This window comes from Phyllostomus hastatus, unplaced genomic scaffold, assembly GCF_019186645.2.
Source record: "Phyllostomus hastatus isolate PE091 unplaced genomic scaffold, TTU_PhHast_1.1 phas_contig_57, whole genome shotgun sequence".
Taxonomy (NCBI): domain Eukaryota; kingdom Metazoa; phylum Chordata; class Mammalia; order Chiroptera; family Phyllostomidae; genus Phyllostomus; species Phyllostomus hastatus.
In genome coordinates, this window is record NW_025333912.1 from 694600 (window position 1) to 721922 (window position 27323).

Sequence of the window (27323 nt, forward strand, 5' to 3'; positions counted from 1 at the left end):
TTTTGGAACTCCCAATCTTCCCTTAAAATACCTCTTTCAGGGTCCAAGTTATGGTGTCCCTGGAATCTGCTTACTAAAAATGAGTAAAACCTAATTTACTTCTTATTAATTTAGATAAATATAAGAGCTAATATTTTCTGTCTTATGCCCAGAGGACAACTGCTCTAGTTTAATAGTTTAGAAAAATTTATTGTATACCTGTTTTGTGTCATCATAGGGTTAAGTACCTAGTGTACAAAAATTAGTAAGATCTGAATTTTACAATCTATAAAGCAGAAGACAGACACATTTAATGAGATATATCCATATAATGTAGCACATACAAAATATATGAATGAGGGGTAAGTTGTGCATTTGGAAAGGCTTCCTGGAAAAGATCACGTTTGAACTGATTTTTGAAGAAAGAAGAATAGTTAATCCAGTGAAGAGAGGAGGGAAAGATGTTTCATATAACCAGATGTGACAGTGTGAAACAGTATGTGGCATTCAGTGGCCTTCAGGTAGCCTAATGGTCCTGGAATGTGAAAGAAGAGAAATGAAGCTAGGGATGTAGATAGGAGCCATGGTCATGTGTGTCAAAGAACTTAGACCCTGTCTGCCCGGCACTGGGAAGCCAATAAATTTTCATAGCGAGGAGTCAGATTTGTAATTTAGGTAAATCCCTCTAGCTACAACATGGAAGGAGTATGGATGAACATACCACAAAGTCACTATAATCAAATTAATATGGTATTGAATAGGAATCAGAACAGAAGTAGATTGAAGTACATGTGAAAATTTAATATATGACAAGAAGATAAATCAATTTGGTGAGAAAAGAATAGATTATTTAATGAAGAAAATAAAAGTACACTACCATCTTATTTTTAAAATTTTATTTAACACTTGTACACATTTAGCACATATAAATACATATATTCATGCAGACTAAATTAAAAAATACTAGAAAGAAAAAATACTTAAATGTTAAAGAAAGATCAATAAAAGTCTTGCAAGAAAATGTAGAAGATTACAATCTAAGGCTTAGAAAGTGCTTCTTAGCCAATGCTGAAAAGAAAAACATATTTGATCACTATATGAAAATTAATATAATGTATAAACTAAAGACACCATAAACAAAGCCAATAAATAATAACTGGGGAAAATATTAAAACATATGACATATATCATATTCCAGTTGGGTTCTCTGAGAAGCATGTGGAGTTAGAGGTACAAAAGATTTTTTGGAAAATAACATATATAGAGGGCAAACGGAGGAACAGAATTAATTGCCCAGGAGCCTACACATAGACCTGGCAAAATCTCAGCCAGCCCGAGGGGAGGCTTTGGAGCAATAATTGCCTGTTGGAGGAGTCCTGTCATGGTGGAAATGGCTAGGGCCCATTGGCTGCAGATGGCCCAAAGAAGAGCTTGCCTGCAGCTATCAATGTCACATTCATTCACTGTGAATGGGCTGCCCCCAAAAGAACATGACCTTGGTTCAAAACTTGACTTGGGGTGGTATACACACAATACTATGGACAGATGATGTGTAGCAGAATTGTGCATCTGAAACGTGTATAATTTTGGTAACCAGTGTCACCCCAATAAATTCAATTAAAAAAAGGAAAACAAAGTTGAGGTAGACCTTGAGTAGTCAAATAACTGAAGACTGTCAGTGGACCAATCATATATCTCACAGCTGGAGAGTGACCCCTTAACTGAAGCAGGATCTGAGTGTGGTGTCTTGGTGTTCATCACAGAACTCTTACAAACTGAAAAAAGCATTTAATCCAATGGAAACTGAGGCAAAACACATATATAGACAACTTACTGAAGACCAAGTCCAAAGGTCCAAGAAATATTTGAAAGAATGCTTAGTAACCTGGAAAGCAAAAATTAAAATAACAATGGAATATAGTTTTATACCTGTAAGATAAGTAAGAATTACTACAATACCCATTAGGATGGAATATGAAATGTTGTGATTCTTTTGGAAATTTATCTAGCACTATCTATTTTTTTCTTTTTAAAAAATATAAAAAGCAACTTTAATTGCAAGTCCCTTGATGTTTAGGATTAACATGCAGTAAGTGTTTGTCTAATATTTGCCCATAGTAAGTATTCAATAAATGTTTGTGAAAGAGTGAAATTTTCAAATTGACTATTCTAGATGGATTGGTTAGCTTTAATTTGCTGCATGAAAATAGTTTGCCTTCTTAAACTTATATGCTATTTTGCAACTTTCTAGCATTATCTATTAAAATTAAAAATACATATACCTTTAGACCCAAAAATTCCACTTCTGGAAGTCTGTCTGATGGAAATGAAATAATTGGTTCATAAATACATGTGTACAAGGATAATTATTGTATCCATGGTGACCTGTGTGAATCAGTGATGGTGGGAATTGTGGGATTCTCACAGGGGTTAATGACAGAGAAAATGCTAACAATCTAGCTCCTATTAGACATTTGGCATCAAATGGAATTAAATTTTTTAAAAAAGGACTCACTTTTTTTATAGCTCCCCATTTTGTAAAGATCAACTTATATTATGCTTAATAAAAGAGCTATACACCTGAAAACTTACTGGGAACTAAAAAGGAATTACAAAAGAGACAATTTTTATCCTTGTCTTAAACTTTAATTTGAAACATGCATTATGATTTTATGCTTATTTAAACACATATTACACTCTGCTTCTTCCTCTTGATATATTTGAGGTAGAACACAAAAAAAGCATATTAATAAGGTTAACAAAATAAGTATGAGTCATACATTATGACCTAAGGAAAGAAGTGCATTAGAGAAAGAAATATGACTGTATATTTTCTTCCAATGGCCCTATGATATCAAAAAGCAGTAATAAACTTCATGTCTTGGCAGATATTGGAGGAAAAACTCCTGCACATGCAGATGAATTACATTTGGGGTATGAACCTGGGATGGGGGAGAGAAGAAACCTACATCATATTAACTCCTGCATTGCAAGTGCCACACATAGGGAGGTTGATTTGAAGAGGTTTCTTTTATAACTTCATACCTGGAAGAGATCCAAGTTGTCAAATAAAATAGAGAAAGAAAAGAAGCAAGTTTTTTGGAGGCCTCATTGTGCCATTCCAGTGGTACTTTTCATAAATGCCTCTGTGGTTTATGCAGCCGTGGGGAACATAACCCCCAACTCCAGGATCCATGTCAAAGTAAGTTAATACACAGAAAATAAGTCAACATGAACCGTCTGTCTTAAAAAGACATTTGCCCTGTGCACACAGACTGTTCCCAGATGATTGATGGTGTTTTAGCCTCAGGGTCTCTATGTGGGGTGTGGTAATGGACACTGGCATTTCCTTTCCTGTAGGTAGTGGAGTTTCTCAACACCTGAAAGAAACAACACCCTTCAGAAACTGAAGAATATTGGCTGTGATTTAAGATTTCTTGCATTTATCACTATTAGTAATTCGAAGATTGATTAAACTGGATAATCTAGATTTAAACTATTTGTACTTTTCATTTTTATAGGACCATTATCATGCAGTGACATTTACCTGAACTTTGAAGTAGAATTAGTTGATTTTTATGTTAGTTTCTGAAATGTCCTACTTAAAAGACAAAAAATACCTTTCAAGGAAAAAAAAAGAACCCTTGAATCTTAAGAGGGTATATTTAAGTTTGGCTTATCTTTTATTGACTTTGTATATATTTACTCTGGTCTTTAGACTACAAATTACGTTGCAAATTCTTGTTTCTGGAACTATAAATTGAAGTGATTACAATGTGTATTGAGGAGCGTTACAACTGAAAATAAAGATAAATGAGACTCAATTGAAAATGCCATACTCATATTCATGGCATCTTGGAACTTACCAGGAAAACCGGCTCTAAATATCAAAATACTCTTTCTTTACCTACGTGGATGAGAGGATAATGTGTTTCCTCACGGACTGATAAATCAACCACACACTCCCATCGTGGTGACTTAGAGGTAATGAGGATGTTAAGAGAAGCATTCCTTGTGCTTACTGTGAGTGGTCCCCGTTCTGAAGGAGTGGTTTTTCAGAGAGTGGAGGTTTGCAGGACTGTCCCTGGTTTGCACTCTATGACAGCCGTGTGTACCACGAAGAGAGAAAGCTTTTAAGTCTCTGACTGGGACTCAAATCCTGGTTTCATCGCTTCCTGGTGGCTCTGACTTTGAACAAGTGAATTGACCTTTTTGATCTTTAATTTCACTATTTGTAAAGTGGAGATCAGAATACTTTATAGAGGATTATGTGGTACATAAATAGTTATCAGAATGACCGTTCTCTTCTGCAACTGTAATTTCCTGGTTGTGTATAGAAAAACCTAAATTTCCTCACTGGACTTTTCTTAAACCCAGGGTTCTGGAGTGACTTCGTGGGCTGAAGGGATTCCATTGACATAGCTGGTCTTTGATTTAGGGATGGCTGTTTTCAGGTTAGCTAGACCTGGCTGGGTTCTATCATATCTTTTAGTCTAGCTTTAGATTTCAAATTACTCTAATGTATGATTATAGTCATCCTAATTTTGAAACTGATTGTGTTGGGTCTGGTCTGATTTCTGTCCTAAGATGGAATTCTAGGATCTTTGAAGATGAGAAGTCCTATTTTGTGGGCAGTGACAGAGCCATTTTTCTTTATTATAAGTGGTTGTGTTATTCACTCAGAGGACTGCAAATGTGAAGATTCTGTCTGCAAATATTTGCTAAGCACCAGCTCGGGCCAGGCATGGTTCTGGGAGCTGCAGGTATAGCAGTTAACAAATTTCAGTGGGGCAGAAATAGGAGGTTAGAATGACAGAATACATAAGTTAACAATTCCATGAACAACACAAATTATTCACAGTGGTAAAATCCTATGAGAAAACAAAACAGAACAATGAGTAACATGGTATATGTGTGGGGTTGAAGGGGCAACTCGAGATGTGTGGTTAGAAGAGACCTCTCTGAGGTGGTGACATTTGAATTACCAGTTTATTACTCTTATCCACATTCTTTCTTCTCCACCCCCCCCCCCCAAAGACCCCATTTCCAATTTGCCAACCAAGTGATTGTAGCATGTTACTTAGTGAAAGGTTAGGAGGCAGGAATTGTGGGTAATAGTAATTTGGAAAGGGGTTGTTAATGGAGGGGTAGGAATGTGCTTATGGCGGCTGACTTAACTAAATCTGGCTATCTTGGGAGTGGAGCCACAGAACAGAATTTATACTCAAGGGAGCAGTTTCAATGGAAGGTGTTTTTTGTTTTTTTTTTTAAAGCTGCAAACATGAGTATCAGAAGAAGTTTCCTGAGCTTAATGCTAGAAGGCAACAATATGAAGAACTTGCTAGATCAGGGTCCAACCATTTTCTCAAAGCAAAGTGAACTAAACAACAACCTTTATGAACAGACAACTCAGAGTGAGGTGTGTGTGCTGTGTATGCCTTCACATGAGGGTGAGAGAGAAAGCTGCTAAGGGAGAAAAGAGATGAGTCCAAATGGATATCATCTTGTTGAAACAGAATTGGGAGCCCAGAAATTAAACCACATGTATATGGGCAAATAATTTTTGACAAAGGAGCCAGAACATACAATGGAGAAAAGAAAGCATCTTCAATAAATGATGCTGGGAAAATTGGAAAGCCACATGCAAATGTATGAAATTAGACTATAGTTTGTTCCTATATGCAAAAATTAATTCAAGATGGACCGAATACTTAAATATTAGATCCAAAACAATAAAATACATAGAAGAAAGCATACACACTAAATTTATGGGCCTTGGCCTTAGAGAACATTTTATGATTTTGATTCCAAAAGCAAGAGAAGTGAAGGCAAAAATAAATGAATGGGACTATATCAAACTCAAAAAGCTTCTGCACAGCAAAAGAAAAAGGCAACCAACTGAATGGAAGAAGATACTTGCAAACAACAGTTCCAACAAGGGGTTAATATCCAAAATATATAAAGAATGTATACAGCTCAACACCAAACAAACACTCCTATTAAAAAATGGGCAGAAGACCTGAACAGACAGTTCTCCCAAGAAACATACAAATGGCCAACATATATATGAAAAGATGCTCAACTTCACTAGCTATTAAGAAAATGTAAATCAAAACTACAATGAGATACCCCTTCATGCCTATTACAATGGTTATCATAAATAAGTAATAAATGTTGAAGTTGTGTAGAAAACGGAACCCTCATTCACTGCTGATGGAAATGTAAGCTGGTACAGCCACTGCGGAAAACAGTACGGAGTTTCCTCAAAAAATGAAGAATAGAGTTACCATGTGACCCAGCAATCCTTCTTCTGGTATCTACTTGAAAAATATTTGCAAGGATAAAAGCACTTCTATGTTCATTGCAGCATTATTCATAGTGGCCAAGACATGAAAACAACTGATGTGTCTTTTGTAGATGATTGGATAAAGAAGCTTTGGTACATATATACAGTGGAATACTTCTCAGCCATAAGGAAAGATGATATACTGCCATTTGTGACAACATGGATGGACTTTGAGAATATTATGCTAATCAAAGTAAGTCAGAAAAAGCTAAGAACCATATGATTTCACTCATATGTGGGATATAAAACTCATAGACACAGACAACAGTATGGTGGTTTCTGGAGGGAAGAGGGTGGAGGGATAGTACAAGGTAAAGGGGGCCATTATATGGTGATGGAAGATGATCTGACTTTAAGTTAGGGGCACACAGTGCAATATACAGATCATGTATCATAGAAATATACACTTGAAACCTACATAATCTTATTAACCAATGTCACCCCGATAAATTTAATTTAAAAAGATCACTGACCTTAAATGTTAGTAAGGTGACAGTAATTTTGATACTTTAAAAAAGCAAATTATCAGAAAGGTATACAGACATGTATAATGGGAAATCCTTGTAAATCATATTAATATCATAGAAAAAGATAACGAATGGGGTAGCTGCAGTTTTACATTTCTCAGTGGGTCACCCAAGAATGGAATTTTGATTAGGGGAACAAAGAAAGATAAGCACTGAAAGCAACTGTAGAAACCAGAAGTAAACCATAGAAATAGTGGAATAACAAAGAAGAATGATAACCTAAATTATGTTACATTTGTGAGGATAGCAAGTGAAAATATTTCCTATGCAAGACAGATGAGAATTCCCTGAACTAATGGAGATGAAGGGCATGTATGGTTGTTTTAGGTTTGCGTGCCTTTTCACTTCCTTCCTCGAGTCTATGGGTTATAAAGGCAGATAGTTGAAAAGGGAACTTTAATTGAGTTTCCCCTCAAGTCTTTTACTTATCAGAAAGAGAGAAAAAAGCATTTGCCATCATGGATGCAATTCTCAGAATCTCACTAGAGGGTAGTGTTGGTTTTAAAACCAGAGGTTGCTAATCTACAGTACGTTCATAACTGGTTTGCATTTGTACAGTGTTTTTTTTTTTTTTTTAAAGGGTAGACTTAAGCCTTCTCACTCTTCCCTAAAAGTTGGTAAATGTCAAGTCGGACAACTCCCAAGGGCCTAATCCAGTTCTGGCTGGCTGCAGCCCCAAGGGAGCCAGATAGTCAGGAGATTACTGGAGGAGTTGGGTGGCAGATTCTAATTTCAGTTCCTGCACTAACTAGTAGACAAGAAACTAAGCCTCTTTAGTCCTTTTCATCTGCAAAATAAAAAGGCTGACCTAGATGACCCTTAAATCTTGCGTTTCTAAAATTCTGAGATTCTAACAAATTCTGGGTCTAAAATGCTGAAGAACTTTTCATATTTTTTGGGCAGACAACAGAACAAGAAGCATCTCACAATATTAAATTATGATTAATTAAAATATAATTTAATATTATAAGTGAATTTTAATATAGGTTCTAATATGAAAAAGCCTTTAAATTAAGATGCCAAGCCTTCTGTTCCAACAGGGAAACCTCAGAGCCATCATTTGCATGTACCTGAGCATGCTGAGCATGCTGTGGTTAATTTCAGGGACTTAATGCATCACCCAAAGATCTCTCCTTTTGTTTCTAGCTTGCTGGAAATGAGCAAAATATGTTTACACAGGATTACCTAGAGAAAGGAGGTGGAGCCATTATCAAATAGGGATATTTTAGGATGGAGACTAAATCACCCACCTCACCTTGTATTTAGCCAACATTCATACTTGTATTTTGTTAAAAGTCATTCTCCATAGGGATTGAATTAGTTCAGTTTCGTATTACCCTCACCTCGTTTATCTGATTTCTTTTCCTTGTCATACTTATTCGCATTGCGGAGTGAGCTGAAAATCTCTTCGTAAAACCTTATAGCAAATTATTCAGCTCCAGGGCCCCGGTGAACCCCTGACTTTTAAGGGTTGACAAGAGAGCCTGCAATGAACCCCTGATGGTGCGAAGCTACACTCGGTCATTCCAAACGTTTTGACATTAATACTCAGCGCTCCCTTTCCTTCAAATTGCTTTGCTTTGCATAGAAGGGTTTCCTCCCCAGGCGCCCTTCCTTTTCTACCTCGCAGTTTTGCTGCATTTTCAGACGCATTTCGAATACCCAAACTTCCTAAACATCCGCGGAGCGCAGACGCACGCGCGCGCGCGCGCTAGCACAGCCGCGGAGTACGCGAGCCCCGCTGGCTCGGCTCGCGGTCCCTGAACACATTCCATTCTTCGCGCTCGGGCACACCCCTCCGCAGTGGGGATTGGTCGGGCCGACCTCGCTCCGCGAGGCGAGAACCCTGAGAGGCTCAGACGCCTGCCAATCCCCGCGGCTGTCAAAACAAGTCCTCCCTCCCTGTCACAACAGAGCGCGGTGGAGGCCGCCGCACTTCCTGAGGTCGCCGCACCGCTGTCCGCAGGCAGGTGGACGGTGCACGGGGCCGCGGTCGCCGGCCTCCGGCCCCTCTCAGGCCGCGTGCATCCCGGCTCTGGAGGCTGCCCAGCCAGACGCCTGGTGCCTTTTGTCTGGCGCAGAACGGGTGTTTGCATCCCGTTTCGGACACCGTCCTCTCCTTCTCGCCTCTCCTTCTCCCTCGGGTTCACTCTGCTCCCCACACGGCCGCCTCGCCCCAGAGGACTGCCCGCTGCTTGGACCAGAGCCCGCGGACGTCTCTGCCCGAGCGATGCCTCCTCTCCAGAAAGTTGCCGCCACCGCCGCTGCTGGCGGGCGGTGAAACCAAGTCTGGCGGGGCCGCCTCTCGGTGCCTGAGTGCAACCGTGCCCGGCGGCTGGACTCTGCTGCTGGGCGTGCCGACTCCCCCGGGAGAGCCCGAAACGCGCCCCACCATGGCCGAGGGCGCGGCTGGCAGGGAGGGTCCCGCGCTGCCCGACGCGGCCGGGGGCGAAGACGATCCCCGAGCGGGCCTGGACGGCGCCTCCGGGGATGGCGTGGCGGCGGCCCCTGGGGGTCGGTGGAGGGACCGGCGCAGCGGGGTCGTGTTGCCGGCTGCTGCAGGGGCCCCAGCGGACAGCGAGGCTAGCCTGCTGGAGGCGGCGCGGGCGACCCCTCGACGCAGCAGCATCATCAAGGTAAGTGGGGCCACACTGCCCGGGAGCGTGGGTGTGGATGGTGGGTGGGTCGGGGACCCCGGCAGGATGTGCGCTGTCCGGAGGCATCGCGGGCTCAGCATTGTTTTCTCCTGCCTCTTTCCTGACCAAACCTTCCTTCCTCGTCCGGAGGTTCCCACACTCAGCACTTGGACGTGAGAAGCAGAAGTGACTTTTTTTTTTCTTTTCCCCGACAGCGGAGGCAAAGTTCCGCTGCGCGTCTTTGCGTTTTGATGGATGCTTTTCCTCCTTTTCTCCTAAAGCTGCACTGAACTGTTGATGGAAGGAGAAGGGGAGGACTCAGTATGCATGCAGACCTACGGGATGGTCGTGCACCGTTCTCCAGCGAAAGATTAACTTTCCCCACAGTAAGGGAAATGCACAGTTACCCTCGAGTGAAAAGAAACACCTTCTAGATTCACACAATCCCGAAATCCGAGGAAGCGTGAACTTTCCGGGTAGGCAGGCAGATCTTTCAGCGGACCTTTCGGCAAAGTACAGGTCTCCGGAGGACCCCAGGGTTTCCGCGCTGCAGCAGCGCGACCGGAAGCAATCGGTCCCTGAAGCAGCCCCCCCTCCCCGCCCCCCGGTTCCTGGCGGTTACCGCCGCCTCCGGGGAAAACGCTTCCGGACCCCTCCGCTGCCAGACAGGATTCCTCTTCCTTCATTTGGCAAGACTGTTGTAAGCCTTGCCCCTCCCGTATCTCTTTCTGTCTTTCTTCCACCTGGGGCTTGCTTCCTGTTTGAGATTTCGTCTTTTGGATGCATGACATTGGGGTAAGGTGTCCTGGAAGTCACAGCTCTCCCACGTTCTTTGGGAAAAGGCCTCTTGGCATAAATGCGTGGGAGTAATCATGTGCATATGAGAATGACATCGATTTTGGTATGAAGCTGTATGTACAGTTTCAAAGATGATAGTGGAAGACGGACTTGGAACTTCCTCTTCAACATACATGTTGTGCTAATACATTTAAAACACTTGTTCACAGTTAAACTGTGTAACCACCAGGTAATACTTGCCTCTTCCGAAAGCTCTAAGCTGAAGCTCCCAGCGCCCGTGTGGGTACACTGCACCCCCAGTACACATCCACCTAGCTCCAAGTATGGTCTGGGCGGTCTGGGCTTTTCCCTCCACTGACACGTGGAAGTTTAACACCAACAGGGTTATTTCTATACTGAAAGAAGGGCGGGTGGTAGTTGAAAATGACTTGTAGTAGTTTCTCTTATTTTGCCACTTTCAGATTGTGAAAGTAGAGTGTTCTTTTCTGAGTGTGAATTAGGATAAAAAGGAAATGATCACTTTTTAAAAAAACTCAGAAAGCATATTGTTTTGAAGCTTAAAACATCACAATTACGAAACATTTTTGTTCTTATTCTTCAATATTTTTCATTGAGGTATAATGGACATACAACCTTACATTAGTTTCAGGTGTACAATGTAGTGTGATATTTGTGTATGTCGTGAAGTGATCACCGTGATAAGTCTGGTTAACATTCATCACCACACACAGCTACACAATGTTCCTTTTTGTGACGAGAGCTTTTAAGATTTTACATTCTTACCAATTTTTAAATGTGAAATATAGTATTACTAACTAAAATCATGATGTTGTACATTAGACCCCCATGGCTGACTTATTTTATAATTGGAAGTTTGTGCCTTTTGACTTCCTTCACCCATTTCACTCACCTCCCCACCCCACTAGCAATTACCAGTGTGTTCTCTGAATCTTTCTTTTCTTTTAGATTCCACATATAAGTGAGATCATACGGTATTGGAGGAATATGCAGTTGGATTTTAAGATATTAATATTAAATGTCATCCTGTGTGTGTAAAAATAAGCATCTCAAGATACTTTAAAATACTCCGTCATAAAAAGCAGTGGGTTCTATAGTGTTGTAACAAATGAAAGGATGGAAGTATAAGAAATATACAAAATCTTGCAACTAAATTTGCAGTTTTTAAATTGTACCATGTGCTCTTTTCTGGCCATGAAAAGAGGGAGGTGACAATTTGATCTTTTCCCTACTTAGTAGTAAAATGAGCGTTTACTAAGTAGCCTTTAAAATTAAAGATACTGGAAAATGAAGTGAATTATTATTACCTAAAGTTAGGCTTTATTGAAGGAGTAATAAAAAATCAAATGTTGCAAAAGAGTATGAAGGGAAAATTCTTAGCCACTCTACACTTCTACTTACATAGTCCACCCCCATAGCTGTATCCTTCTAGAAATATTCCATGCATATGTAAGCATATGTATCTATACATATCTGTGGTAAACCATTGAAGCATATTTCTATAATAAAGTGTGGTTAGAGTTTTGCAGGCCTTATATCTTCAGATTTGCCCCAGACATTTTTGATGCTTAGAAGGTTGTCTAAGGTCATTGAGATCACTCAGTTAATCTTCAAGTATAACCTGACTGGTTGTAGGTGGTGGTAACTTGCGGTCTGTTTCCAGAGGCCTTTGTGCCTTTCTAGTGAGGAAAGAGTCAGGTGATCGGCTCTGTTTCACTCCCTTTCTGATACCAGGGACTTTTCTGTTGCCATCTTGAGTCTGCTGCCCCATGGCTTGTTTGTTTTAGCATAGTAAAAATGAAAATTTCTTAAAAAGGTCTAGATCACATTAGAAATATATAGCAGGTGTTCAGTATTGACAGAAACTGCATGCGCCATAGTTCTGCCAAGAGTTCTTTTAATTTGGCATTGAAACGTACACAAAAAGAAAGACTTTTGCACATTTTGTGTTAATCATACTATTAAATATTGTTCCAAATGGCCTTAGTGCAGTAATAATTAGTATTCACAATACTCTCTGAGCCACTGAAAGACTGTGAATCATCAAATATTAAATTCTTTTCAGGTCAATTAAGGCATTGTTTTATTCTGATTATTTGAATGCAACTTCTCTATTAACTTGAATATTAGATGAATTAGAATAGTGCATTTCTCTATCATGCCAGAAAACAGACTGTCTTGTATATTAATTAAGAGGAATGTTTTTAAGCAAATTTGCCCTCTCTAATTTATGAAAACATGTGTTTAGTTGAAAAAACAATTTCCTTCTTCACTAATGAAAACAATGACAACATCTATCTTTACGCATGTTCAGAATGTCTTCTTTCTAATATAATTGTGTTTCTTCACTTATATGCCCAGTCCTAAACTAAAAAAAGAATTAACATGAGAATTAAATGAGGTGCCCTTTAATTTGTCCATTTTCCCTGTGTTGTCCTGTGTGATTACTTTTGACAGCACTGACATTGATAAATGTGGCATGTTTTTTGGTAAGTGCATTGCTGTATACCACAATATTGCAACAGACTCCATCTTAATTGCTACTTGATGACTTGTGGTTCAAAATGACATGCAAAATTGATAATATCTAACAATTATGTACTATTCTGCATGTGAATATATTTGTACTTAAGAAATTAGACCATTTGTCTATCTGGCACTTGATATCAAACTTATATGTTTAAAATATTTAGGCTTTCTGGATTAGAGTTTATAGCTCTGTAACTATGTAATGTTCTGGAAATAGAAAGTAATGTAGCTTATTCTGTATACTAGATGGTGGGAAGTGAGATACATGCATGTGTTTTAAAATACATTGACTTTTCTTCTATTATATGTAACATACTGAAGGGTTCTACTTTTTTCCATTTCCCTTTGATTCTACTTAAGTATGAATCCTCTAGAAGAAATTATCATTTGTAGCTCATGGACACAGGTGTGTGGGATGAAGGTTTGGGAGCTGGGAATGAGAGGTGCTCAGACCACATTAAAGCAGATAAACTAATGGCTTCGGTGTTGTTCCTGTCTCATTTTATAGCATAGCCAGTCTCATTTTGTCATTGTGAGGCTGGTGTAGTGGGTTCCTGAGCTGCAGATGTGACATGGGCACTGTTGACTCATATCAAAGTTATAGCTCTCTTCAAAGGAGCAAGGGGAATTTTATTCATACTTATTAAGTGCTGCCTACTATGAGTCAAGTAATACACTAGGAGCTTTCATACATAATATCACTTTATCCTCACAGCAAACTAACATACAGAAGGAAGGTAAAGAGAACTAATATAATGTAGAGTTGGGATTCATACACACATCTTAGTTGGAGAACTTGAGCTCTTATGCATATTCTCCACAATCCATGAATACTCTTTTCTAGGTTAGAAACAATATGGACAAGTCAGAGAGTGGTAGAAGAGTCTGAATCTTGGGTCCCAAAGCTTGCTGGGTAGATTATCCTTTCTCTGCCCACCCCCACCCCCGCTGCCCCAAATGAGAACACACAGAAATGATGCCAGAAAGGGGTCACAAACTTTCCTGTCTTTGGTAATTTTGTTAGGCCCGCACTATATTTTAAAAGCAGAGCAATTTGGCAGGTGTTCTACTTATTATCAATATATGGAGTGCACACCTGTTTTATACCAGCCCCACTTCTCCCATGTTCCTGCAGACAGCTGAGTTTGGGCAGGGTTGTGTTCTCTTGTTTGGACTGGTATACAGGGGGAACAAATGCCTAGGGCACAGGAATATGTATCATTCTGTGCAGTGATGAAATAGGAAATCTTCAATTGGAGCTCTGAAAGCATTTTTTAATAGAGGCAGTTATGAATGGAAATGTGACGGAAAATGATGTAAAAATTTTAGACATACTGTAAGTTAAATAGGTTTTGATAGAATAACCTAGGAATTAATCAGCATTTGTAGGCTTTTTTGAATTTATAAAAATATGGATTGAAAATTCCAAATAATCAACTTATGGGTGAGTTTTGGGGAGACAACCTGATTGTACAATGGGGCTGGCTAGCCTTCACTCTAAGGGGTGCCATGATCATGCCCTGGTGGCTTCAGTTGGGGGTATTCCTCCTGAGATATGATTCAGCTGTGTAAATAGCATTGAACTTTTTTGGGTGGATTTGTTTTACATCTCAGTAACTTTAGTCAGAGTGTTTTACTTTCTCTGAAATTGCCATAGAAACATGGTCATATTTCACCTTAGAAATGGTCACTTCTCATTGTGGTGACTTGCTGATGTGATCCATCCTTCCTTCCTTCCTCCCTCCCTTCCTTCCTTCCGAGAGATAGAGGAAGTAGGGGAGAGAGAGATCAATGTGCTCTTCCACTTGTTTATGCATTCATTGGTTGCTTCTTGTGTGTGCCCTGACCAGGGATTGAACATGTGACCCTAGCACGTGGGAAGATGTTCTAACCAACTGAGCTATCTCACCAGGACCAGGTGGCTCCAGGCACCTTAAGAGAATTAGGAATGAAATTTAGATAAACAGCCTTGTCATATGTTGATGAAAGATTTTAGAAGTGCATGTTGGTTAGTTTTTGCTACTACTATGAGAATTTATACTATTTGTTTCCTTATAAAATATGTTAAGATTCAAAAAGTATAAGTTAATTACATAGACTTTGACAGGTTAAACAAATATATATTGCAATGAAGCCTGAATAGTTGTTTTTCTAGCCTTTTCCTTTTTACTGAGGAGAGAACAGGTAATGAAATTTCATATAGTAAAATGTCAATTGAATACACATTGCCAGATAACACCTCAGGCACAGTGGGTGTTATAAAAAGACGTCAGGGAACAGCCGACTTTACCTTTGGTGCCACGGAACAAACAATCCATTAATGCTTCTAGGTGATGCTGGGCAACTGATCAGGCGGTGGGTCTGGGACTGACTCAAAGGAAGAAGTGCAGCAGTCTCCCTGCTCCTGGAATGACTTCCTTTGAGTTTTAATGATTGTGAACATGAAACATAATTCCGTTTTCAGGAGCAATGTCCAAACTGAGACATGTATAAGATTATACATTAAAAAAAATCATCCAGCTTAAAATGACTAAACAGAAGTAAAAGCCAGGAGTAAAGTTACTTTTTGAGTTTTCCATTCAGTACATACCAGTAAATGACCCATTGGTTATTAGGTGGGGAGAGAGAATAATTGCATTGTACTTGCAATCTATACCTAAGGTAATGAATCAGGAAACCTTATGACAGTAAAACCTGTCAGTTTTACACAATCTCATATTTTGATGTGTCTTAATAATGTAGAAAAGGTTTATGTAGTTTTACTTATCTCCTATTTATCTTAATTGTCTCTGTATCCCAGTTCATCTCTGTAACCCAGTTGCTGTGATAGGATACAACAAATAAAATTTATTGTAATTAATGAATATTCTAAAGAGATAAGAAAAGTAGGACCAAATAATCAACTTCTGTGACAAAGACATTCTGTCTTATTGTAAGTTTTGAACCGTGTATCCTGTATTTCAGCTAACACGTGATGTCAACAAAGTCATAGTGTGACAAAGTATTGGACTAGTCTCATGTATTTAAATAGGATTTGATTTGTTTTATTGGTAGCATCTAATGTGGATGTGTGTGAGAGAGATATAATCTAGTTTATTTTCGACAGGACCATTTTCACTCATCTCACTGATAATTAATCTAGCATTTCTTTGAGAAAAGTAGGATTGTGCATGGTGAGTAGAAAGGAATCATTATCACCCCACGAAGAAGAAAGATAAGTTAATTTTGAAAATAATACTCTCCATCCAAAACAAAACAACCTAACAACTAAACTATTTCAGTAAGTGTTTCCAAAGATTTCTTAATTTGTATTTGTAAATTATGAAAGTATATAGCTATTACAGGAAAAAACCCTATACAACTTTATATTCAAAAATTTTAAAAACCTTTGAAAGAGAATATTTGTTTTGTTAATTCTTGCACATTGACCTGTTCAAGGGCCTTTAAAAAGATGTTAAATCTGTAGTAGACTAAGCACAAGGCAATATGTAAAGTAGGTAAACTTGTATTATTGTGTAATGAATGTTAATAGTTAGAAATGATGGTAAGATTCATTCAGAATACCTTCCCTGTGATGTGTTGAGGAAGATAAATGCACAAGTAAGACAAAAAGAGACAAAAGAACAGTTTACTTGGACAAAGATTACACGCGGAACTCTAGAAAGCTGGATCTGATCACTTATTGGTGCTTTCCCTCAGGCCCAAATGAGTTCAAACCAAAGCAGGCCAAACCGCTGGTGAAACTTAACAGCTCACACTCCACTTCCCAGATCTGACAGCTGAAGATGAGGGTGGGCTGCTCAGGAGCACGTTCCTTAGGGCCAGAGAGCAACGTGTTTCCCCTGCAGGTGGCTCAGACTGGGTCAGGGTCTGCTCAGGAAAAGGGCAACTGTGTTGGAAGAGTCCCTGCAAATGCCCTACTCCGCTTCCCTCCATGTCAGCGCAGCTGTTGGGTGAGGAGAGAGAGGAGACCATGAGACCACTTGCCTTTATCTTCTCTGAAAGCTTCACCTCCATAAAATGTAGCCCATCAATATCCTTGACCTTGCAGTTTATTGCTCACTTATCATGACTAATTTTTGGAGGAGGAAGTAGGCATTGGGCTGAGGGGCAGACAGTCTGCTCTCTCTAGTTGCTGACATACAAGATGCAAAGACATCTTCAGCATTTGGTGAACTCCCATTTTGAAATATTTTGAAATTATTGATTCTGTGCTATAATGAAATATTATATATTTAGAGTGATATTAATAATTAAATAGCATTCTTTTTATGTTTCATCTAGTAGATAAAACACACAATAACACCTTGAAGAGATTTTTCTATTGAGGAATTTTCTTCATAATAGTAGCAAATGCTTATATAATTTGTATTGTGAGTCTGGCATTATTCTAAGCACTTCATGTGTATTAACTCAGTCAATCCTTACAATAATCGTATGTGGAGAGTATTTTTAATATTACCTTCATTTTTTACAGATGGATAGATGTGACTTTTTACAGTGACTTGCCCAAGGTCACATAGGTAATAAATGTCAGAACCAGGAAATAGACCCAAATTGCCTAACTCAAGAGGTTGTTTTTAATTTTTATACTATACATCTTCTTAAGTAATATTAATTTAAAGCTTAGTTATTATACATGAAATAACAGACATTTTATGGTTCCCTTAAAAACTAAGTTTAGCTGACAAATAAAAAAATTCTAAAACCAGTTTTGGGAAAATCTCTTAAGGATTATTTGAACACACTTTTTTCCTTAGTTTTACCTTTCATGTAAAATACTTATGACTTTACATTAATATTGTTTTCCATTTTCCCTTAAGAGGAGTGGAACTCCTATTAGTATATTTTTACTCTTTGAACAGAATTAGCCTCTTTACCATGAAGTAAGAATTTATGATCCAACTTTGGTATAATTTATACAAGTTAAAGATGGACGGTTATTTAATCACTAAACCCTGATGTGATTTATTTTATAGTTTGATAGTTTTGTCCTCCAGAATCAATAAATCAATAAGAAGCATATGAGTTTCTAATCCAAGGAGGCTGCAATTTTGTTAAGTGGCAGTGGATAGGATGCTGTATCTCTGAGATTTCCTCCCAATTACATTTGAGGTAGGTACAGTTTCTCACACATAACTCGAGTTTGCTCGAGTTCAGCAAATATTTTTGGAGTCCCATTACACTGAAAGTTTGTTTAATCATTTAATTCCTTTTTTTCTTGATAGAGATTTTAAAGTCAATATGTGGGAAATTCAAATATATGATTATGTCAGGATATTACTATGCCTGTGGCTGCTTTATATGTTGAAGGTGATGAGTCCATTCTGCCATGCAGAGATACAATACCAGTGGCCAAATGGTACCCAGAGGTTCGTTCTCATCACCTGGAGACTGGCCAGGTGTTTAAGATACAGTCAGCTCTCTTGTTGAAACACCTGTGAGTCAACTTTAATTATCCACATGTGGTTATGTTAAATTATTGAAAGGACATAAAACTTGGGCTTTTTTCCTCTCCCCTCCTTTTTGTTTTTCTATTGCTGCATCTGCACAATAAGGTATTTTGTCATATTCTCTTAAAGTGGATTTTTCTGAAAATAGAACAGAACGAAACAAAAAAAATCAAGGGTTTTCCCAAATATCTGAATTAAAAAGTATTCTCCCTAACACTCCCTCATGCTCAGCTGGTATGGGATCAAGCTGGGTTTGTTGTACATGCAGTAGTGTGTGCATGTGTGTATGTGTGCATGCTGATGCTGACATATTGGAGGTCAGACTTGGCAACAGCAGGTGACCTTTTGATCCCCTGTTTTCTGACGTACAGCTAGGATGATGGTCTTACCCAAAGACATGCTCATCATAAAAGTAACTGCGTGGGCTGTGAGAAATCACACTCAGAAGTGTTAGTGGTTATGCTTGACCACAAATTGAGATTTCTGGGGTTTGGGGAGAAAAGAAAGAAAAGGATCAAGATATGCTAGAGAGGAATGGAGTCAGATGGGGCCTGATGAATAAATGGGTAAGGTAAATAGCTCAACAAATGTTTCTCTACCTGGATCATTCTGCCAGAAGTTGTATATTTGGGAATTCATTTTTTAAAATTTTGATTCTTCTGGAGAGTCTTTTAACTACTAAACACCTTAATTTACCTAACAGTAATTGCTGGGCAGAAAGTCCTTTGAATCTAGAGATTCCTGGGAAGGACCCAGGAAGGATTGGTCTGCGTGTTGGTGGGAATTCTGGGTATCATAATATAAGCTTTGTCTGTTTGGTTGTTTCCTTAACACTAACTCCAGGAAAGTCCAAGGAAATTCTTCATAGTTGTACCCTTAGCATGATAGGGTCACTAATACAGAGAAATGGCTTCTGGCAAACAAGTCATCAGAGAAGTTGGTGTAACAAGATGGAAGTACTGGCATTGGCCATCACATCTCAAAATAAAAGGCTCTAAGATCGCACAGATGAAGGGGACTATGAACTGTTGTGTTCAGCCACCACCTCTGTGTTAGGGAGAGGCAGCCTTCACTACTGCTCTTGCCCACCCCTCTTGCCCAGGCTAAATAAGGGGAGGACCAGATGTGAAGAGGTAACCTTGCAAGGGGATTGTGGTTCCTGAAGAGAGCCTATTTCTTCCACTTTTCTCTTTGTGGAGGGAAGAGCTCATGACTTTTTCTGAGGTTGAGAGAGAAAGGTTTCATGAGAATCATGTGTAAAGATTGGACAGGTAATTGTGCTGGCATCCAACAGTCCCCTCTCCACCAAGTGTCCTCGTAAGTTGAGAATGGTGCTCATCTCTTCTCTGGAATGTATTGAATTACTGGTCCAAGTGGTACATGTAATACAGTGGAATACTACTTAGCCATAAGGAAAGATGAAATACTGCCATTTGTGACAACATGGGGATCTTGAGACTATTATACTAAGCAAAATATGTATATGTCAGACAGAAAAAGGTAAGAACTATATCATTTCATCATATGTGTGATATAAAATTGAAAGCAACAAATGAATAAACAATAAACAAACAAATAAAAGGTCATAGACACAGACAACAGGACATTGGCTACCAGAGGTAAAGGCGAGTGGAGAGGTAGTGAAGGATAGAGGGTGTTGAGTGTATGGTGATGGAAAGAGATTTGATTGCAATATACAAATGATGTATCATAGAGTTGTACACTCAAAACCTATATAATGTTATTAATCAATGTCACCCCAGGAATTCTGAAAAAAAAATTTAAAAAGGAAAAATATCAAATGTAAAAAATTTTAAATTATTTTTCTATTTTTAAAATTAAATATTCAAAATTCTCTACTAAAATTAAAAGCAAATAGAAATCACAATTAATTATTATTAAACTTTTAAATCAAATTTGAACTAAGCTGAAAAAAATGAAAGTGTACCACTAGTGTTGTTACCTAGCCCTCAAAAGTATTGTTTACTTTGATAGTTGGCTTATTCTACATCAGAGTTTAAAATTTCACTACAAAAATCTTTATTAAAGGTGAAATTTAAGAGAACATTTGTACATGAATCTATGAGCTTTTGAAATAAGGGTGTAAACTTTCTATATTTATAAATGCTTGCATTTATTAGGAAGCTAAGTTGCTTTAACAAAGAAATCCCAACATATGTGGCTTAAACAAGATAAAAGTTTATTTTTCTAATAAGCAACATTCCACTAGTAGGCAAGTTATTCCAAGTTAGGTAAATGAGTCTGCTTCAAAAAGTAATTCAGAGATCCAGGCTCTTTTTGTCTCCTTTTTGAACCACTTTTAAGATGTTGTCCTTTTGCTTAAACTGGCTCACCACATCCACATCCGCCTTCCAGCCCATAGGAAGGGGAAACAAGAAAGTGAAATAAGCCAGTTAGAGAAAGGAAAGTACTATATGATTTCACTCATAGTGGAATGGAATAAATGAAATTAACTAATAAGCAAAATAGAAATACATTCACAGATAGCAGACTGACAACTGTTTGGGAGGGATTGAGAGACAAACTAAAAAAAGAAAGAAAGAAAGAAAGTAGAGGGCAATTACCTTTCTTTTAAGGAAGTGATATGTAAGCTGCACGTGTCACCTGTACTCATATCCCATTGGTCCATTATTGATATGGCCTTACCCAGCTGCAAAAGACTGGGAAATGTAGTCTCTGCCTCCGTGGCTGTGCACTCAGCTTAAAGTTTAGGATATTCTTATTAGTAAAATGAAGTACAGGAGACTGTAAATTTTGTCAAGATTAAAAGAATTAGTCATGGAATATATTCTTGGAGAAAAAAAGTTTTGTGATGTGAGGGAGTCCAACATTACTCTGAAATATTTTGGATTCACATTGTTTGATCCAGGTAGGGCAACTGACAAGAACGTGGCTCATGCACTACTAAGTCCTATTTCAACACCTATATGAACCAGTTAACTTCAAGATTGTGCCTCACAGGCAGGAACAGCACTTTTTATCCTGACTCACAGATGAATACCATATGTGAATTGCAGAGAAACTCCAAACAGGAACAGTACAGGATGTCTTGAGCAACTACTGTGTGCTGTACACTATGGGAAAGAATCCATGAGAGTATTTTAGGTGAGCCTTTGGAGGGTGCTGGGTGCAGTTACCCATATTGAGCAAGAGGCCCTTGTAGATGTGAGGACACTGGCCTCCAGTCAGCAGGGAGCTCCCCCTCTTACTAGGGAGTCAGCCTGTTTTCAGCCTGCTTTTGATATATGAAAACATTCTTGTGTTGAACCCAAATAAAATTCTTCTGTAATGCATCTCCTTGTCAGTCTGACTCCTACCTTGGAGCTAGAAAGAGTAAGCTTATATACTGACGTGGCAACTCTTGACGTTTTTGAAGGAAGTTGCGTGGATGTCTCTTCCCACACTCCTGCCACAGTGATAACCCCTGACATTTACTGAGTGCTCTTGTGCTCCAGACACTGTTCTAAGCACCGTGCACGTATTAACTCATAGAATTCTCACTAGGCTTATGGAATAGGGACTGTGTACCCCATTTCATAGATGAGGAAATTGAGGCACTGACAGGTTAATAACTTGCCCAAACTTACACAGCAAGTAAGTGGCATGTTCTGATTTGTCAGTGTTTCATTTAAAATGTTGTTCTTAGACCACAGCACTGGTTGCTATGCTAGTTGCACTGTGCTCCACAATAATGGCTCTTCTATATCCCTTTTTCTGAATGTCATATTCCTATGAATATAATCCTCAGAGGAATTTTATTTCTGGGGAAAAAAAGCATATTCCATTAACAGCAGCTCAGCTAGTTGTCTTTGTATTCCAGAGACTATGCTCCTGAATTTAAGAGATTTGATGGGCTGACTGAAGGCAGGTTTCACTTGGCAGTTGCATTCAATTTAGTATGATATCAAAGCCATTGTGCTGGGTTGTCCAAAAATATGTTTAGTTTTTCCCATAAAATATGACACATTTTTTATTTTCACCAATAACTTTATAGATTTAGATATTTTGAGTAAGTCAGCTATCTCCTGTGATTGGCTTCTAGTGGGTAGAGGCCAAGGGTGCTGCTAAACGTCTTCAATGCATCAAACAGCCCCCCAGTAGAGAATTATTTGGCCAAAATGTCAGCAGTACCAAGAAACTTAGAAAACCACTTTTGACACGTTTGATCTGTTGCATCACCTTTTCCATATACACTGCACAAATTGTTTTTTGCATTTCGGTTGTATTTTCACCTTTCTTGAAATAATAAAGCATAATATACTGAAGATGTTGAGTATTTTCTTCCATCTTCAATATTAAAATAGCTGCACAAAAATTTACTGATTTTGATAAGTTTTTAAAAAATGCACATTGGTGTGAAAGCTCTCACAATACAACCTAGCAAAACTATTTTGAATGAAGTTAAAGACAACTAAGCACTACTAGAGCTATGGTACAGAAAAAACTAAGTGAACTTTTGGCCAACCCAATACTTGTCTTAAATAGGGAAACAATTAGTAAAATAAAAAGCAGTTAAAAAAGATTTTCTTAACAACTATGTAAGACAATGGAGATAAATTAAGGATTAAGAGAATGGCTAGATGTTTCTAGAAGCAGGTGCAAAATCCAGGAGGTAACATAGTACTTCCATTAAAGGGGGATGCCCTAGAATTGAAACCCTAATTTTCTGTTTATTAGCTTTGTGACATCAGGCAGTTTTCTTAATCTCTTTGACCCTCAGCTTCATTCATCACTGTAATAGAACAGCCACTCATAGGATGGTTGGAAGGATTAAATGAGAGTTAACATAGAATGCTTAGCTAAGTAATTGGCACATAGTAGATGGTCAGTAAATGTTATTTATTATATCTGGGAATGAAAACAATAAAATCTTGGACTAGTTTTGAAGTCAGAATTATCGGGACTTTTCAGAGATATAGGGGAATCAATAAGTAAAAATCTTAAGATTTTGATACTGGAGTTCTTTGAACAGGGTGGTATCTTTGAGTGCTGGAGTAGAACCTGTTTTTTGGTTGCTGTGTATAACCCCATGGTGCCCACAGTTTAAAGTGATGGGTACTCCAGTGTCTCTGCTCAATCAAGGTCTTTGGAGTTGTAGAGATTGGTCAACACTGGGTTTTCTCTGATTTCTTGCAGGATTTCAAAGAAAAATGCACAGAAACCTTGATTTTATTTGATAGTGTCAGTAGTTAAAAAAAATATAAAGCTTCCCACCTTTCCCCCAAAAGTTCTGTAAACTACCCAGCAGTATTCGTAATTGTTGTCCTTTTTGCTGCTTCTTGACAAATAATTGTACAGTTTTTGCTAGAAGGTCAAGTTTGTGCACTGATGGTTTTCAGCTTCCTCAAATTAGAGGAAAAGAATGAGCTGTATGTGAATTTAGTGTAACCCAATTTAATTCTGCAAGTGATTTTTAAATATTTACTGCATTTGATACAATACTGTGTGCTTGGCTTTGATTGTTCTCTTGTCTAAAATCTCATCTTAATGAAAGTATATAATGAGCCTCTTTTTTTCTCCTTCAAGTTGATTAACATTTAAGAAAAAGCCCCCATAACACCCACCTTGACAGTAACTCAGCCTTAAGGGATACCTGAAACTTGGTAAAGGTCTCTATTAGAAATAGCTTCCTCATTAATTTAGCTTTAACTGATTTCACCTTACAATTAAACTAAGTCTTTGTTTAATGGAAGAAAAGACCTCTCACAGCTAATTACTTAAGACCCTTTACTTTCCTCCTGGAATCAGGCTCATTCTGGGGAACTTCATGACTATATACAAAATGTGAATGATAAATTGACTAAGTATTTAAAAAGCCATGTCTGACTCAGGTCTTTGGTGTGTTTAGGTTTCTCTTTTCCTTCTTAGTTGGCAAATTCCTTAAAAGCAAGAACTCTTTCAAATTGTTTGGTTTGTGGGACCACAAAAGGAGAGAGTATAATGCTCTGTGAAGATGGAGGCCTTAAATAAATAAAGACCAATCTTGAACTAAATCCTTAAAATTAAGGAAAGGAGTGAACCATAAAATTGGCAACTATTACTCAATTTACTATGACTAATAGTATGATTCAGGGGCAATGCTGTGTATTTTTTCTGCATTTTTTTTGACTGAGGCTACTGAGAATCTGAAAAGCCTCCTCCTGGTCTTCTGTCTCAGGTGCTGCCACCTGCCAGGGTGTTATGGGTGAGGTGCAAGTCAGTGGGTGGAGAAGGATATACAGAATGTAACATTTTCTGTCTCTTTCTAAGGAAAATATCATTAGATTTAAATATATCTTCCTTTATTATTATTATGTTTGGCATCATGTTTTTTAAAATTGAGATATAATTGACATATAACATTATATTACAGGCATACAATGTAATGATTCCATATTTATTTATATTGCAAAATAATTACCACACATAGTTACACATTTTTTTCTTGTGAGAACTTTCAAGATTTACTCTTTTACCAACTTTCAAATTATAGTATTATTAACCATGGTCACCATGCTGTATGTTACATCTGTAGGACCTATTTTATAACTGGAAGTTTGTACTTTTGATTGCCTTTACCCATTTTGCCCACCCCATAGCCCCCTGTCTCTGGCAACCATCAATTAAAATTTTTTTAAAAAAGATTCTATATATAAGTGAGTTCAGACAGTATTTATCTTTCTTTGTGTCACTAATTTAATTTAGCATAATGCCCTCCAGGTCCATCCATGTTGTCTCAACACAGAATTTATTGTTGTATAATTATTTATTAATTGTTATATTATTTTCCATATGAACAATTGTAAACCTGCTTTTGCCCCATCTTGTCCCTGTATATGTGTGTGTATGTATGTGTATATATATGTGTGTGTATATATGTGTATCTGTGTGTGTGTGTGTGTGTGTGTGTGTATACAGAACATTTTCTTTACCTACTCCTTTACCCATGGACACTTATGTTGTTTCAATGTCTTGGCAACTGTTAATGATGATGCAATGAACATGGGTATATAGATACTTTTTTTGAGTTAGTGTTTTTGTTTCCTTCTGATAAATGCTCAGAAGTGGAATTGCTGGATCCACAGCTTCCTTTATTAAGGCATCCTGAAAGAATTGCAATCCTTGTGAAACCAACTGTGCATTCAATCTGAAGTGCTGGAATAAAAACTTCAGATAATATATTGCTCCTGAATGAAAATGGTCCAGCTCTAGCCAATCCCACACACCCCCAAATAAATTTAATTGAGGAGTCAATGATCCTGGAATTTTAAAGGCTGTAAGCCCTTTTGGCAGAACATACAGGTACTATTCTAAGCTTATCAGTTATGACCTTGATTTTGACAAGAAGGAAATAAATTAGAAACTATCCACAAACATGGAATATTGCAGTGTCCTTTGTTTGTTCTGTATTAGTCTCATCTTACACACCCTCAAGAGAGGGAACACATTTTAGACTTTTTGTGTTCTCTATAGCTCCTACTAAGTGTTAGCCACATGCCTGATTTATTTCTCTCCCAAAGTAACTCAAGATGACTATTCTCTTCCGTACTCCTGAAAGGATCCTTGGCCTGAGTTCATACGGCCTATTGCCAGGTTCACTTTACCTGCTAGGACCTGAAATCTGGACGGGGAAGAAGACACAGACTTGAGAATCAGATCTGGGACTCTGGAATCTCAGCTTTGCTGCTTACCAACTATGTGATTATCAGCAAGTTTAAAAATTTTTCTGAGCCACAATTTCTTCATTGGTAAGATGGGAATTCTGATGCCTGTCCTGAAAGTTTGATGTAACCTGGAGGTGAGGAAAACAATCTATCTATGCAGATATATTTAAGATATATTTTAGGCTGTATTCCTAAAAAAAGAGAGGACACGACAACTTATTTAACTAGCAGCTCCTCTGATAAAAATACTTCCTTTTCATTGGGTAGTAATGGCAAACATATAATTCTACAATTTTTATTACATAGTTTATATACTTTCTCAGCAGCTGTGGTCAGTACTTGCCTTCTGAGTGGCTTTTCACCCAACCTCACAACAGCAGTGTCATAACAAGTAACCCTATTGGCTGCCACTATCTCTTAATCAAACTGTGCGTGCCATTCATGCAGTTAAATTATTCTTCTGTTTTCTTAAGATGCTTTGCCTGTAATAGCTTATGTTAAAGTGTGTGAATATGGGCCATGTCTGGCATCTGAGCCCTGTTGTCTACATACACCTAATTCTGTGAGATCCAACTAACATAAAAAAAGTTAACTCTTTAGGTAATCGTATATAGAGGAATTTCTTAGTTATGACAGATAACTACTCTTTCATTCAAGTATTAAAAATTGAGTTGATGCATAATAATGCATATGTCAAGGCAGAGAAGGATGTGGGCCTTGTGTCTCATTATTCAGTGTTTCATATTATTAAATCTTTAAATGTATGCTTAATATCTCTTTTCTGGAGCCAAGGCCACTGAAATTTGACTCTGCTAACAGCTTTTTTGGCAATGCTTATCCATTCTTTTTCATGCTATAATACATTTGGTAAAGTTACTTTTAATGATTGATTCACTCATTTGTCTGTTCATTGATGTTTCTGTTATTTGTGACAAGACTAACTTTGTAATATAGAAATTCCAAAATGAAGAAGACACACTCCATACCCAATATATTAAAACTATAATCACAGAGAGAAAAAAGGTACTATAAAAGAGATACAGATCTGAGCTTCAAGCTAATTGCTTGAAAATGCTCATTGAATGACTAAACGTATCCAGGCCTGTATATCTCTCTTGCTGGGTATTTCCACACCCCCAGATTTGCCCCTTTCTGTGCTTCCTGTCTCATGCATAGCACCACCATTCCCTCCCCACCCCAGTTGCTATTACCAGCAATCTAAATATCTTCTTTGGCTCCTTCTTTTTACTCCCATCACATTCGGTTTATTGTTTTGTTCTCTTGGTCCTATCTCTTGAAGAGTTCTCACTGCTACTCTCGGGTAATTCTGTGCCTGGCTTCTATCACATGGCATCTTCCTAGATGTCTTTCTG

General features: G+C 38.2%; 1 protein-coding gene across 2 annotated transcripts in view; it reads left to right on the forward strand.

Annotated features, from left to right (window-relative positions):
- Nucleotides 1-27323, forward strand: part of PLCL1 (phospholipase C like 1 (inactive)) — a 321929-nt gene that overhangs the window by 13506 nt on the left and 281100 nt on the right. The window contains exon 1 of one of the 2 annotated variants that reach the window (XM_045847613.1): nucleotides 8800-9488. The exons of the other annotated variant lie outside the window; for it this stretch is intronic. Coding sequence (XP_045703569.1) covers nucleotides 9246-9488 — 243 coding nt within the window. The 5' untranslated portion in view covers nucleotides 8800-9245. Of the gene's footprint in view, nucleotides 1-8799; nucleotides 9489-27323 lie in introns of those variants that run through there. 2 annotated transcript variants of the gene reach the window in all.